This window comes from Myxocyprinus asiaticus, chromosome 50 (genome assembly GCF_019703515.2).
Source record: "Myxocyprinus asiaticus isolate MX2 ecotype Aquarium Trade chromosome 50, UBuf_Myxa_2, whole genome shotgun sequence".
NCBI classification, from domain to species: domain Eukaryota; kingdom Metazoa; phylum Chordata; class Actinopteri; order Cypriniformes; family Catostomidae; genus Myxocyprinus; species Myxocyprinus asiaticus.
Genome location: NC_059393.1, coordinates 26,513,970 through 26,529,568, shown reverse-complemented (window position 1 = coordinate 26,529,568; position 15,599 = coordinate 26,513,970). Strand labels below are relative to the sequence as shown.

At 35.3% G+C, this 15,599-nt stretch overlaps 1 protein-coding gene across 2 annotated transcripts in view; it reads left to right on the top strand.

The window, feature by feature from the left end:
* LOC127439001 (rho-related GTP-binding protein RhoA-B-like) overlaps window positions 1–14,534 on the top strand; it is a 16,582-nt gene extending 2,048 nt beyond the window's left edge. Inside the window, exons 2-5 of one of the 2 annotated variants that reach the window (XM_051694970.1) lie at window positions 12,073–12,230; window positions 12,436–12,556; window positions 12,641–12,771; window positions 14,019–14,534. In XM_051694970.1, the coding sequence (XP_051550930.1) occupies window positions 12,075–12,230; window positions 12,436–12,556; window positions 12,641–12,771; window positions 14,019–14,177 (567 nt within the window). In that variant the 5' untranslated portion in view covers window positions 12,073–12,074 and the 3' untranslated portion in view covers window positions 14,178–14,534. The remainder of the gene's footprint in view (window positions 1–12,072; window positions 12,231–12,435; window positions 12,557–12,640; window positions 12,772–14,018) is intronic. The other variant, XM_051694971.1, reaches the window with a different exon arrangement.
* The last annotated feature ends 1,065 nt before the right edge of the window (window positions 14,535–15,599 follow it).

Here is a 15,599-nt window from a genome sequence, read left to right as displayed (position 1 = left end):
ATACATATAAACACTTAGACATGAATATAAACACTTTTAGACATTATAAATATGAACAGTTTTAGACATTATGAATATAAACACTCAGACATTATACATATAAACACTTAGACATTATGAATATAAACACTTAGACATTATGAATATAAACACTCAGACATTATACATATAAACACTTAGACATTAATATAAACACTTTTAGACATTATGAATATAAACACTCAGACATTATACATGTAAACACTTAGACATTATGAATATGAACACTTTTAGACATTATGAATATAAACACTTTTAGACATTATGAATATGAACACTTTTAGACATTATGAATATAAACACTTTTAGACATTATAAATATAAACACTTTCAGACATTATAAATATAAACACTTTCAGACAAATATAAACACTTTTAGACATTTTAAATATAAACATTTTTAGACATTATGAATATAAACACTTAGACATTATGAATATGAACACTTTTAGACATTGAACACTTTTAGACATTATGAATATAAACACTTAGACATTATGAATATAAACACTTAGACATTATGAATATAAACACTTTTAGACATTATGAATATAAACACTTAGACATACATATAAACACTTAGACATTAATATAAACACTTTTAGACATTATAAATATGAACACTTTCAGACAAATATAAACACTTTTAGATATTATGAATATGAACACTTTTAGACATTATGAATATAAACACTTAGACATTAATATAAACACTTTTAGACATTATGAATATAAACACTTTTAGACATTATGAATATGAACACTTGTAGACATTATGAATATGAACACTTTTAGACATTATACATATAAACATTAAGACATTATACATATAAACACTTTTAGACATTATGGATATAAACACTTAGACATTATACATATAAACACTTAGACATTATGAATATGAACACTTAGACATTATGAATATAAACACTTTTAGATATTATAAATATAAACACTTAGACATTATACATATAAACACTTAGACATTATGAATATGAACACTTTTAGACATTATGAATATAAACACTTAGACATTAATATAAACACTTTTAGACATTATGAATATAAACACTTTTAGACATTATGAATATAAACACTTGTAGACATTATGAATATGAACACTTTTAGACATTATACATATAGACATTAAGACATTATACATATAAACACTTTTAGACATTATACATATAAACACTCAGACATTATACATATAAACACTTAGACATTATGAATATGAACACTTAGACATTATGAATATAAACACTTTTAGATATTATAAATATAAACACTTAGACATTATACATATAAACACTTAGACATTATGAATATAAACACTTTTAGACATTATGAATATAAACACTTAGACATTATACATATAAACACTTAGGCATTATACATATAAACACTTAGACATTAATATAAACACTTTTAGATATTATAAATATAAACACTTAGACATTAATATAAACACTTGTAGACATTATGAATATGAACACTTTTAGACATGAATTTAAACACTCAGACATTATACATATAAACACTTAGACATTATACATATAAACACTTAGACTTTATGAATATAAACACTTTTAGACATTATGAATATAAACACTTTTAGACATTATAAATATAAACACTTTCAGACAAATATAAACACTTTTAGACATTTTAAATATAAACATTTTTAGACATTATGAATATAAACACTTAGACATTATAAATATGAACACTTTTAGACATTATGAATATGAACACTTAGACATACATATAAACACTTAGACATTAATATAAACACTTTTAGACATTATAAATATGAACACTTTTAGATATTATAAATATAAACGCTTTTAGACATTATAAATATAAACACTTTTAGACATTATAAATATAAATACTTTTAGATATTATGAATATAAACACTTTTAGACATTATAAATATAAACACTTTTAGACATTTTAAATATAAACACTTTTAGACATTATAAATATAAACACTTCTAGACATTATAAATATAAACACTTTTAGACATTATGAATATAAACACTTAGACATACATATAAACACTTAGACATACATATAAACACTTAGACATTAATATAAACACTTTTAGACATTATAAATATGAACACTTTTAGATATTATAAATATAAACGCTTTTAGACATTATAAATATAAATACTTTTAGATATTATGAATATAAACACTTTTAGACATTATAAATATAAACACTTTTAGACATTATAAATATAAACACTTTCAGACAAATATAAACACTTTTAGACATTTTAAATATAAACACTTTTAGACAAATATAAACATTTTTAAACATTATAAATATGAACACATTTAGACATTATAAATATAAACATTTTTAGACATTATAAATATAAACACTTTTAAACAAACACTTTTTGACATAAATGTAAACACTTTTAGACATTATAAATATAAACACTTAGACATTATGAATATGAACACTTTTAGACATTATGAATATGAACACTTTTAGACATTATGAATATGAACACTTTTAGATATTATAAATATAAACACTTTCAGACAAATATAAACACTTTTAGACATTTTAAATATAAACATTTTTAGACATGAATATAAACACTTAGACATTATAAATATGAACACTTTTAGACATTATGAATATAAACACTTTTAGACATTATGAATATAAACACTTTTAGACATACATATAAAGACTTATACATTAATATAAACACTTAGACATTAATATAAACACTTTTAGACATTATAAATATAAACACTTTTAGACATTATACATATAAACACTTAGACATTAATATAAACACTTTTAGACATTATGAATATAAACACTTAGACATACATATAAACACTTAGACATACATATAAACACTTAGACATTAATATAAACACTTAGACATACATATAAACACTTATACATTAATATAAACACTTAGACATTAATATAAACACTTTTAGACATTATAAATATGAACACTTTTAGATATTATAAATATAAACACTTTTAGACATTATAAATATAAACACTTTTAGACATTATAAATATAAACATTTTTAGACAAATATAAACATTTTTAAACATTATAAATATGAACACATTTAGACATTATAAATATAAACATTTTTAGACATTATAAATATAAACACTTTTAAACAAACACTTTGACATAAATGTAAACACTTTTAGACATTATGAATATAAACACTTTGACATTATACATATAAACACTTTTAGACATTATGTGTGTTTGAATGTTGACATGTAACATATCCATGATTTCACTGTTTAAGATGAAAATATTTAAGGGAAAGTGTATATTTTAAGTGAAGCACTAATTTTTTAACTGTGATGTGACAATTTAATGTTTAAAAGTTTAATTATTCAATGTAGTCTCTTATTTAATGTGAGCTCATAATACCTGTATGAGTTTTATTTGATATTTATATTCTGTGGCGCACTTATTTTAAATGTCAGCTACCCAAATATCAATACATTTATTCACCTATAAACACATTTCCACGTAAATAAGGATATTTATTTAAACACAGACTTTTAAAAAACAAAACAAAAATGTTGTATTATCCGCGATTTTTTTTTTTCAAATTTTTTTTTATATTAACATTTTATTGATTAAAAAAAATAGGATTGAAGAAATACACACACAATCTCAGAGGATCTCAACACTCCACTCTCTTATAGGTCACCGAGTGTAGCATCCCCCCTCACAGTCCAATCAGGCCAGCAGAAAGGGGACTTGCCAATACACAATCTTGGGTTCTGCCATATACTCGAGGCAACATTTAAATAAGTGTCCAATTTAAACAATCTGGACACTTAAGTCCATACCGAGTGTAAATGCGAAATAACGGGGTGTAACTTAAGTTTTCCAATTAGTTTGATAGAGATGCTTTGTAATGACGAAATAGGGGCAAAAACTGCCTGTTCAATAACAAACCAGGGAGGAGCTCTCTCAGGTGGAAGTGACCAATGAGCCAAATGTCTGAGACTGAACGCATAGTAATAAAACAAAATCTTGGGTAGGCCTAGCCCTCCTTTGTCTGTCGGCCTATGTAATTTATTAAAATGTAATCTGGGATGTTTACCATTCCAAATGAAGGACTTCGCTATGCTATCAAATTCCTTGAAATAAGAGAGGGGGACATCTACAGGGAGAGACTGAAGCAGGTAGTTGAATTTTGGAATACAATTCATTTTAATAACATTAACCTTCCCAATCATAGATAAATGTAATGAAGCCCACCTGCCCACATCACTCGAAAACCTTTTTATTAAAGGGTCAAAATTAACACTAATTAAATCAGACAAATTTGCTGGGAATAAAATCCTCAAATACTTAATGCCCTGTTTGGGCCAATGGAAGGCGCCCGGCTGAAAAGCCGTTACTGGGCAGTACGCTGTCGGAGCCAAAGCTTCGGATTTAGCCCAATTGACTTTGTATCCTGAGAACTTGGAAAAGGGATTAATAATTCTGTGGAGGCAAGGCATAGATCTAGTGGGGTCGGAGACGAATAATAAAATATCATCTGCGTAAATCAGAAGCTTATGCGGCACACCTCCCGCAATCACCCCTGGAAAATCACCCTCCTTTCTTATCGCAGCTGCTAATGGTTCCAGGGCAAGACAGAACAATAATGGGGAAAGAGGGCAACCCTGTTGAGTGCCCCTATCCAGAGTAAAATAATCTGAAATTAATCCATTTGTTTGTACCGCTGCTACAGGGTGTCTATAAAGTAACTTAATCCAACCAATAATTGTACTCCCGAACCCATACATTTCCAAAATCTTAAAAAGATAATCCCATTCTACCATATCAAACGCCTTTTCGGCATCAAGTGAGATGGCAGCGACCGGAGATTGATCATTTGCCACTGACCACATGATATTGATGAGACGCCTGATGTTATCAGAAGAGCTGTGACCCCTAATAAACCCCACCTGATCTATATGTATAAGAGATGTCATAACTTTACTTAATCGGTTAGCCAAAATTTTTGACAATATTTTTACATTTAGTTGGATCAGGGAGATTGGACGGTAACTTTTACACTCGTTGGATCTTTGTTCTTTTTAAGAATCAGACTGATCCGGGCTTGTGTCATGGTTGGCGGAAGCTTTCCATTCTTTAATGAATCAGTATAAACTTCTAACAAAAGTGGAGCCAGTTCTGTAGAATAAGATCTAAAAAATTCAGCGGCAAAACCATCTGGCCCCGGAGCCTTACCTGTAGGTAAGGACTTAATTACCTCGTCAAGCTCCTCCAATGTTATCTCAGAATCAAGAGAGTTTTTTTGTTCAGTCTTCAGTTTGGAAGAACTAATGGTTCCACAAAGTTTCTAATATTTTCATCAGTAGACAAAAATATGGAACTATAGAGATAAAGATAGAATTCTTTAAAAGCATTATTAATATCAATGGCTGAAGTAAAAATTTCACCATCAGCAGATTTCACCGAGGGAATGGTAAAAAAAAGACTCTCTCTGCTTTATATATCTAGCCAAAAGCTTCCCTGCTTTGTCCCCCGACTCAAAGTATGACTGTCTTGCCCTGAATAACCAAAACTCCACTTTCCGTGACAAAATATTATTATATCTGTATTTCAATCGGGTCAATTCTCTGAGGCCATCAGAAGACAAATGGCATTTTAGCTCTGCCTCGGCACTTTTAATATTTCCTTCCAACTCCACGAGTTCTCGTGCTTTGGACTTTTTGGTGAATGATCATACTGTATGATCCGACCCGTAAGAACCGCCTTAAGTGCCTCCCAAGCCACGCCCACAGAGGATACTGAGGACCAGTTGGTCTCCATATAAACACTGATTTCAGTCTTTAACATTTGTTGGAAATCAGGATTTTGCAAAAGGGACACATTAAGGCACCAATTATATGATTTCTTTTTCTCTATATGTGGCATCACCTCTAAACTCACCAGAGCGTGATCTGAGACTAAAATGTTTCCATTTGAGCAATCAACAACAGATGAAATGAGGGACTTGGATATAAAAAAAAAAAATCTATTCTAGAATAAATCTTATGGACTGATGAAAAAAATGTATAGTCCCTACCAGATGGGTTCAAAAGTCTCCAAATATCTGTAAGACCAAGATTTTTACACATCCTGTGAAGCGTCAGTGTTGCTCTAGGGGGTTTACACACTTTTGCTTCACTATGATCAAGGACTGAATCCATCAACAGATTAAAGTCTCCTCCCAATATTATATCATGAGGGGTGCCAGCGGCTTGCAACATCCCTTCAAGATCTATAAAAAAGCCCTGATCATCAGTGTTAGGTGTGTAAATATTAGCCAAAATCAACCTTTGTCCTTGAATTTCTGCTAAAACAATAATGACTCTTCCTAATTTATCTTTAATCTGTTTGAGACATTTGAATTGTAGATGTTTATTTACCAATATAATGACTCCCTTGCTCTTACTTGAGCCAGCACTAAAAAAAAAATTTCCACCCCATATCTTCCCAAATTTTTCAGCTTCCTGCAGGGAGAGATATATATCATATTGCTTATGTTTAAGAAAAGAAATAACCTTCCTTCTTTTTATGGGGTGCCCCAACCCATTTACATTCCATGTGGAGAGAGATAGTACACACATTAACATTTGACATTTTGATATAGTAGAAAAAAATAAATTGTGTGTCAAAAACAAAATTATACAGACCACATTCCCCATTAGTGAAACGATCAAACCCCGAACAAAACAAACAGAAAAAAGAAAAACGTGCACAATAACCCCGCGCACGACAGCGCCAACCGGCGACAATCCCTCTAAACTCAAAAGGTCCATGAACGCCCACGGGCCCCCACGACAACTTTGCCATCGGATTGCTCAATTTTGCCTCACAAATTTGTGAGGCAAAATTATATAACAGAAAATACTTTATAAAATAAACCCAGCAAATAGAAAGAATGAACACAAAGAACATGTAGATTACAAAAACTGTCTCAAAGGTGTGATCTTCCACAAAACAAATTCCAGCTGATATGAAACCGTTCAGATTCCTCAGACAGACAAACCAATGTTCAGTGAGCCGGCTGTTATGAGTTCAGCAGATAACGTAATCATTCCAATGTCCCATAAAAAAAAACTCAACAAAACAAACTCCAGCCAGCAGAAGGAATAAGCACGAAGAACGAACAGATTAATCCACAGCTGTTCCAAAGGAGTGTTATTCAATAGAACAAGCTCTAGCCACTAGGCGGAACCAATACAAAAATAAACAAAACCGGCATACCTGTTCCCCGGATGGTCGAGTCAGTTCACTCGGAGGCTGTATAAAAGTATATACCATGACTTACATAATCCGTCAACTTTATAAAAGACATCCTTTGTGTGAGCATGTAGATATTTTGCGGTCATACGTAGTGTCCACTCTCAAACTGGCCGGGAACAAGTGGAAAAGGAAAAGTGTTATTCACAAAACAAGCTCCAGCCGCACGGCGGAGCCAAAGCAAAAAGCAAAAAGTAACCAAAATGACGCCCAGCTTCCTCAATAGTAAGTACAGCGAGTCGACCCACTCACATGAGAAACATCCAATGGTTTACTCAGACATTGATTCTATAAAAGACATTGCCTGATTTGGACATGTAAATACTTTGCGACTATCCTTCGTTTCTATTCTCAGTTTGGCTGGAAACATCAGAGCAAAAGTGATCTTTCGCTGATGTAAGAGTTTATTACATTCCTTGAAGTGATCGCGTTTCTCTCTTGTCGAACTCGCAAAGTCCGGGAACAAGAAAACATTATGGTTCTTCCAAGAGAGCTTCCCTTTGCTCCTCACCTGGCACAACACAAGATTTTTATCGGATGATCTCAGAAATTTGGCCAGAATCGATCGGGGCTTTTCTCCCTCAGCAGATCTGTGAGCTGGGACTCTGTGAGCTCGCTCGATTTCCAGATTGTGGCCTGTTATGTCGAGCAGACCTGGGAAGAGCTCCTCAAGGAATTTCACCATATCTCTGCCCTCCTCATGCTCAGGAATTCCAACAATTCGAACGTTATTCCTGTGGCTTCTATTCTCAAGATCTTCAAGCTTTTCAAGGAGATGTTCCAAATCGACTTTGGTCACGGGCGGATTAGTGGCTAATTCCCTCTCCGAAGATTCCAGAAAGTTGATTTGTTTTTCAACATCAGTCACTCTTGTAACTAACTCAGAGAATTTTGTTTCCATCGCCGTAATCGATCTACATATTACAGCGAGATCCTCCAAGTCAGCAAGAATCTTCGTCAACATCACCGACATGTTGGACAACTGACGCTGGATTCCTTCTCCCACCGAGCCATCCAAATCGAGTCCCCGGTCTGTAGGTCTGTCGGGGCTTTCATCCTGAACACGTAAGTGTCTTATAATGTCTCCAGAGCCTGAGGATTTTGACATCTTTGCCATGTTTTGCATCAAAGAGCAAATGTGTAACTGGGTGTATCAAAATTCACCAAATTATAACACGAAAATAATTAAAAACTTAGCAAAGTGCGCAGAGCTCGTTGCTCACACGTCTGCCTCTTGCATGGCGTCACATGACCCCAACAAAAGGGATACATTAAAGCGCCAACTATATGATTTCCTTTTCTTAATATGTGGCAACACCTCTAAACACACCAGGGAGTGACCTGAGACTGAAATGTTTCCAATTGAGAAATCAACAGATGAAATGAGGGACTCAGATTAAAGATAAATTAGGAAGAGTCGTTATTGTTTCAGCTGAAATTCAGGGACAAAGTCTTATTTTGGCTAATATTTATGCACCTAACGTTGATGATCAGGGCAAATTTATATATATATATATATATATATATATATATATATATATATATATATATAAATCTATTCTAAAGTAAATCTTATGGACTGATGAAAAAAATTTATAGTCCCTCCCTGATGGGTTCAAAAGTCTCCAAATATCTGTAAGACCAAGATTTTTACACATCCTGTGAAGCGTCAATGTTGCTCTAGGGGGCTTACACACTTTTGCTTCACTATGATCAAGGACTGAGTCCATCAAAAGATTAAAGTCTCCTCCCAATATTATATCATGAGGGGTGCCAGCGGTTTGCAACATCCCTTCAAGATCTATAAAAAAGCCCTGATCATCAACGTTAGGTGCATAAATATTAGCCAAAATAAGACTTTGTCCCTGAATTTCAGCTGAAACAATAATGACTCTTCCTAATTTATCTTTAATCTGAGACATTTGAATTGTAGATGTTTACTTATCAGTGTAATGACTCCCCTGCTCTTACTCAAGCCAGCACTAAAGAAAACATGTCCAACCCATATCTTCCCAAAGATTTCTTGAAGAAACACTATATCATATTTCTTACGCTTAAGAAGAGAAATAACCTTCCTTCTTTTTATGGAGTGCCCCAACCCATTCACATTCCACGTGGAGAGAGACAATCCACTCATATTAACATTTGACATTTTGACATATTAAAAAAAAAGATTTTGTGTCAAAAACAAGATTATAAAGACCACATTCCAACATTAGTGCAACAATCAAAACCTGAACATCCCCCAGAACAAAAAAAAAAAAAAAACAGAAAAAAGTAAAATGTGTGCAATAACCCTGCACATGACAGCTCCAACTGGCGTCCGTCCCTCCAAACTCAAATAGTACATGTACACCTACGAGAACCCCTGCGACAACCTTGCCATTGGATTGCTCAAGTCCGGTGTGTCTTTTTTTTATTTCCTCCCCTTTTACTCCCCAATTTAGAATGCTCATTTCCCAATGCGCTCTAAGTCCTCGTGGTGGTGTAGTGACTCACCTCAATCCGGGTGACGGAGGACAAATCTCAGTTGCCACCGCGTCTGAGACAGTCAATCCACGCATCTTATTACGTGGCTTGTTGAGCGCGTTACCGCTGAGATGTAGCGCATGTGGAGGTTTCACGCTATTCTCCACGGCATCCATGCACAACTCACCACGCACCCCACCGAGAGCGAACCACATTATAGTGACAAACGAGAAGGTTACCCCATATGACTCTACCCTCCATAGCAACCGGGCCAATTTGGTTGCTTAGGAGACCTGACTGGAATCGCTCGGCACGCCCTGGGTTCAAACTCACGACTCCAGGGGTGGTAGTCAGCATCTTTACTTGCTGAACTACCCAGGCCCCAAGTCCATTGTTTCTATACAAATTTGTGAAACAGAATTAAACAGCAAAAGATAATCTATAAAACAAACTCCAGACAATAGGCAGAATAAGCACAAAGAGCATGTAGATTCATCCATAAATCTGCCCTGAAGGTGTGATACTCTACAAAATAAACTCCAGCCGAAAGGCGGAAAAGAGTGAGCAGATTCCTCATACAGGCAAGCAAATATTCAGTGAGCTGGCCACTGGCTGCAACATGAGTGCAAACAAATGACTTACTCCAAAGACTTTATGAAGGACATCGCTTGCTGTGGGCATGTGAATGTTTTACGGCCATCCTTAGCATCTATTCTCAATTTGGCCGGGAATATCAGTGCAAAAGCAACCTTCCGTTGATGTAAATGTTTCTTGCATTTCTTGAATCTATCACGTTTCTCTCTTGTCGATTTTGCAAAGTCTGGGAACAAGAAAATGCTGTGGTTTTTCCTCCTCGCCTAGCGTAACACAAGATCTTTATCGGATGATCTCAGAAATTTGGTCAGAATTGATCGGGGCCTGTCTCCCTCTGCGGATCGCTGAGCAGGAACCCTGTGAGCTCTCTCGATTTGCAGCTTATGGCCTGCTATGTCGAGCAGATTCGGAAGGAGCCCATCCAGGAACTTCACCGTATCCTGTCCCTCTACTCCTTCAGGGACTCCAACAATATGGACGTTATTCTGCCAGCTACAGTTCTCCATGTCCTCGAACTTCTCCCAGACACACTCCAAATCCACCTTGGTTGCTAGCGGATTAGCAGATAATTCCCTCACAGATGACTCCAGATAATCGATATGTTACTCGACATCCCCCACTCTTGTAACCACCTCTGTGAATTTCGTCTCAATGGCAGTGATCGATTGACATATCACAACAAGATCCTCCAAGTCAGCAACGACCTTTGTCAGCATTGCTGACATTTTCAACATCTCTTTTCCTGCACATCTCTGACTAAGGCTTGCGGCCTGCTCAGGGGTGTCGGCTTGAGCACGTAAGTGTCTTTTAATGTCTCCAGAGCCAGAGGATTTTGAATTCTTTGACATTGTCCTCCTAGAACAGTTATGGAACAGAGTGTATCGAATCTCACTGGTTTATGTCAATAAAAGTATTAAAACTAGCAAAGTGCTCAGAGCTTGCCGTTCACACGTCCGATCCTTGCATGGCATCATGTGACTCGAGATATATGGATTATAAACAATGTACAATGTCAAGTGGTGTTAAAATACTTAACTTGTATTTTGAATACACAAGTGTACGTGACTTAATTATTAATTTAAAAGATGTTCTCAAACATATTTTTCAAGGTATGTATAAATATCATGAATTTGTGAGTCAAGAAGATCAAGAAGTTTTCTCACAGTTACACCAAATGACCTGAAGAAAATTTGCCTTTTCATAAAAATGTCTAAATATTAGATATATATTTTAACATCACACAAAGTCTTGACTCTCTCTGTTTTATGGTTTTTGTCAACGGATAAAATTAAATGTTTAGCTAGGCTACATGTCAGTTACACCACGTGATTTTGTTAAAGTTTTTCAAATAGTAATATCATTAATAGCAATATTATTTTGTACTGTCTCTGGACAGTTACACTACATGGCATTTTTGACTAATTGAAACGTTCATCATAGAAGAGCTGAATTCAAGTCATTGTTTTGAATAATTTATTCTGGGGAAAGAAGTGAGCGTCACGTCATTGATTCTATTTATATCAGTTTATTCTGACAGTATTTTCAGTATTGTAGACGCATCCGTCTTGTCCTTGTGTGTGTTGAGGCCTCATGGGTTTATTTATTTATATTGACAGATGAATATAATCTGAATGTTTGTGTGTGCAGTGATGGCTGCCATCAGTAAGAAGCTGGTGATTGTGGGCGACGGCGCGTGTGGGAAAACGAGTCTGCTCAAAGTCTTCAGTAAAGATCAGTTTCCGGAGGTTTACGTGCCCACCATATTTGAAAACTACGTGGCCAACATTGAAGTGGACGGGAAACAGGTAACAAGTCGAGATCATTCAGGCGTCACTGAACCTACAACTGAATACATTAAATAAATCACCATGGTAACATGATCTCGCTGAATCCAAGATCAACTTGATTAAATCAGTTATAACGGTCGTACAGTTACAGTAAAACGTTTATAAACTTGTTTTTAATATGTCAGAGATATGAGTGTGTTGTTCAGTAGTGTGTGTGTGTCAGGTTGAGTTGGCATTGTGGGATACGGCAGGTCGGGAGGATTACGATCGCTTGCGGCCACTCTCTTATCCTGATACTGACGTCATTCTCATGTGTTTCTCCATCGACAGTCCCGACAGTCTCGGTGAGTTCCACTGTGTCTCATCTGCCCTCACACAGATCTCACAGCCACTCAGTGATCTGACCTTTGTCCTTCTGTCATCTGCAGAGAACATTCCTGAGAAAAAGACCCCAGAAGTGAAACATTTCTGTCCAAACATTCCCATAATCCTGGTGGGCAACAAGAAGGACCTGCGGAATGATGAACACACTCGCCGTGAACTCTTCAAGATGAAGCAGGTGTCTGTGTGTCTGTCTGTCTGTGTGTCTGTCTGTCTGTCTGTCTGTGTCTGTCTGTCTGTGTGTGTCTGTCTGTGTGTGTGTGTCTGTCTGTCTGTGTGTCTGTCTGTGTGTCTGTCTGTGTGTCTGTCTGTCTGTCTGTCTGTCTGTGTGTCTGTCTGTCTGTGTGTCTGTCTGTGTGTCTGTCTGTGTGTGTCTGTCTGTGTGTGTGTGTCTGTCTGTCTGTGTGTGTCTGTCTGTGTGTGTGTGTGTCTGTCTGTCTGTGAGTGTGTGTGTGTGTCTGTCTGTCTGTGTGTCTGTCTGTCTGTGTGTGTGTCTGTCTGTGTGTCTGTCTGTGTGTCTGTCTGTGTGTCTGTCTGTGTGTCTGTGTGGAGATCAAACCAGAATTGATTCGTGTTCATGCTGTCGATTAAGCTGAACTTGTATTGAACCTGGAATATTCCTTTAATATAGTCCGGTTAGTATTTGTATTTTTAGAATTCAGCGTTTCAACACACAAAATTGCATTAAAAATAATTTATTACAAGCAGTTAGGGAAAATTCATGAACAGTGCAGAAATGTGACATTTATAATTAATGAGAAGTTGATATTGATGATATATTTGCTGTTTTAATAAAATATTTATAATACAGTTTCTATGTTATGTAATATATTTAATATACCATGAATACCATAAAACAACTTTTTTTAATGACAGAAAAGCACAACAAACAGCTGAAAATCATCTGAAAAAGTTTATCTGTGATTTACTAAATCTGCTTCATTTTGTGAAAAAATAAAACATTTGACCGTAAATGCCCAATGTGGCATTTTTGCTATGCTTTGAAAAATCGTCAAATTTATGACACAACATTTTCATGGGATTTAATAATTTTTAAGTCTGTAAACATAAAAACAAAAAATATATATTGCTTGGAAAATTGCCTAATTTGTTCCAAAAGTGTTAGCAATCTTGTCAAGTAGCGGTGACCTTTTTGTGTGACTAGCGAGCTCTGACAGTTAATACACAATTGTTTCCCACCAAAACTATTGTTGCGGTAGGTTTCCTGGTGTCAGCTGTTGTTTTGTGTTTTACACAAATTTCATGAATATTAGATATTGTTTGACAAAATGAAAACATTGACTTGTCTTGCAGATGTTTCCTCAAACTGAAGCGTCACAGAGCAGATTGTTAGCATGTGTTATAATTGTGTTATTAGTCCAGTTGAATTTTACTATGTTTTTACTGTACATGTCGCTCCCGCAGGAGCCCGTGAAACTGGAGGAGGGCCGCGACATGGCCAACAGAATCTCTGCCTTTGGATACATGGAGTGCTCTGCGAAAACGAAACATGGCGTGCGGGAGGTTTTTGAGATGGCCACCAGGGCGGCGCTGCAGGCCAAACGGGGCAAGAAGAGCAATTAATGTGTGCTGCTGAAAATGGACTGAACGCAACTGGTATTTTATTTCTTTTAAGTGAAATCGGTTCAGTTTGTGTCAGTATTTAAATAATCGTGTTCACGTTCAGTTGAACGCGCTCGCACAGACGTTTATTGTGCCGCTGCAGATATGCAACAAACATTTAAAACACATCAGGACCAACACACACTTGGACGAGACTTGAAATTCATGTATTTTCTTTGAAAGCAAACAGGATTTGGTATCTTTGTGTATTAAAACCTTTATAAGAAACTTTTGCTGATTTGAGTCTTCAGTGTTTGTCTTTTTTGTATTTTTTTTATTGGATTTAAGTATGTTAAATAAACAGACTGTAGAGCTGTTTTCAGTGTTGCATGTGTTTTTTTTTATGTCCAAATGTCTGATTTGACATACAGTTGAAGTCAGAAGTTTACATACACTTTAGCCAAATACATTTAAACTCAGTTTTTTACAATTCCTGACATTTAATCGTAGAAAACATTCCCTGTCTTAGGTCAGTTAGGATCACTACTTTATTTTAAGAATGTGAAATGTCAGAATAATAGTAGAGAGAATGATTTATTTCAGCTTTTATTTCTTTCATCACATTCCCAGTGGGTCAGAAGTTTACATACACTTTGTTAGTATTTGGTAGCATTGCCTTTAAATTGTTTAACTTGGGTCAAATGTTTTGGGTATCCTTCCACAAGCTTCTCACAATAAGTTGCTGGAATTTTGTCCCATTCCTCCAGACAGAACTGGTGTAACTGAGTCAGGTTTGTAGACCTCCTTGCTCACACACGCTTTTTCAGTTCTGCCCACAAATGTTCTATCAGATTGAGGTCAGGGCTTTGTGATGGACACTCCAATACCTTGACTTTGTTGTCCTTAAGCCATTTTGCCACAACTTTGGAGGTATGCTTGGGGTCATTGTCCATTTGGAAGACCCATTTGCGACTGAGCTTTAACTTCCTGGCTGATGTCTTGAGATTGAAATTGTGAAAACTGAGTTTGTGTATTTGGCTTTGGTGTATGTAAACTTCTGAATTCAGCTGTATAATAATTCTGTTTTTAATTGCCTTTTGGCTCCAAGATAAACGATTAACAAATAAGAGCAACAACGTGCTGAAATAACTCATTTCACTTAGCATGAAATTCACTCTGGGATAAAAATTCAGCATTTATTCCACAAACCTTCATTTGAAATTGCATTTGGGTACATTGTGATTTGACTGATACACCCTGAAAACAGACAGAATATGTAAATAATCGAGTGACAAGAACCTGCTCGAGTACGTGAAGTTCCTGCAGAGAGTACAAACATCTAAACCACATTTATAAGCTTTCAGAAACAATGAATCTTGAGCTGCTCGAGCGATAAAATGACTGATGGAGGTTTTCATTAGAGACACTGAGAATGAAACTTCA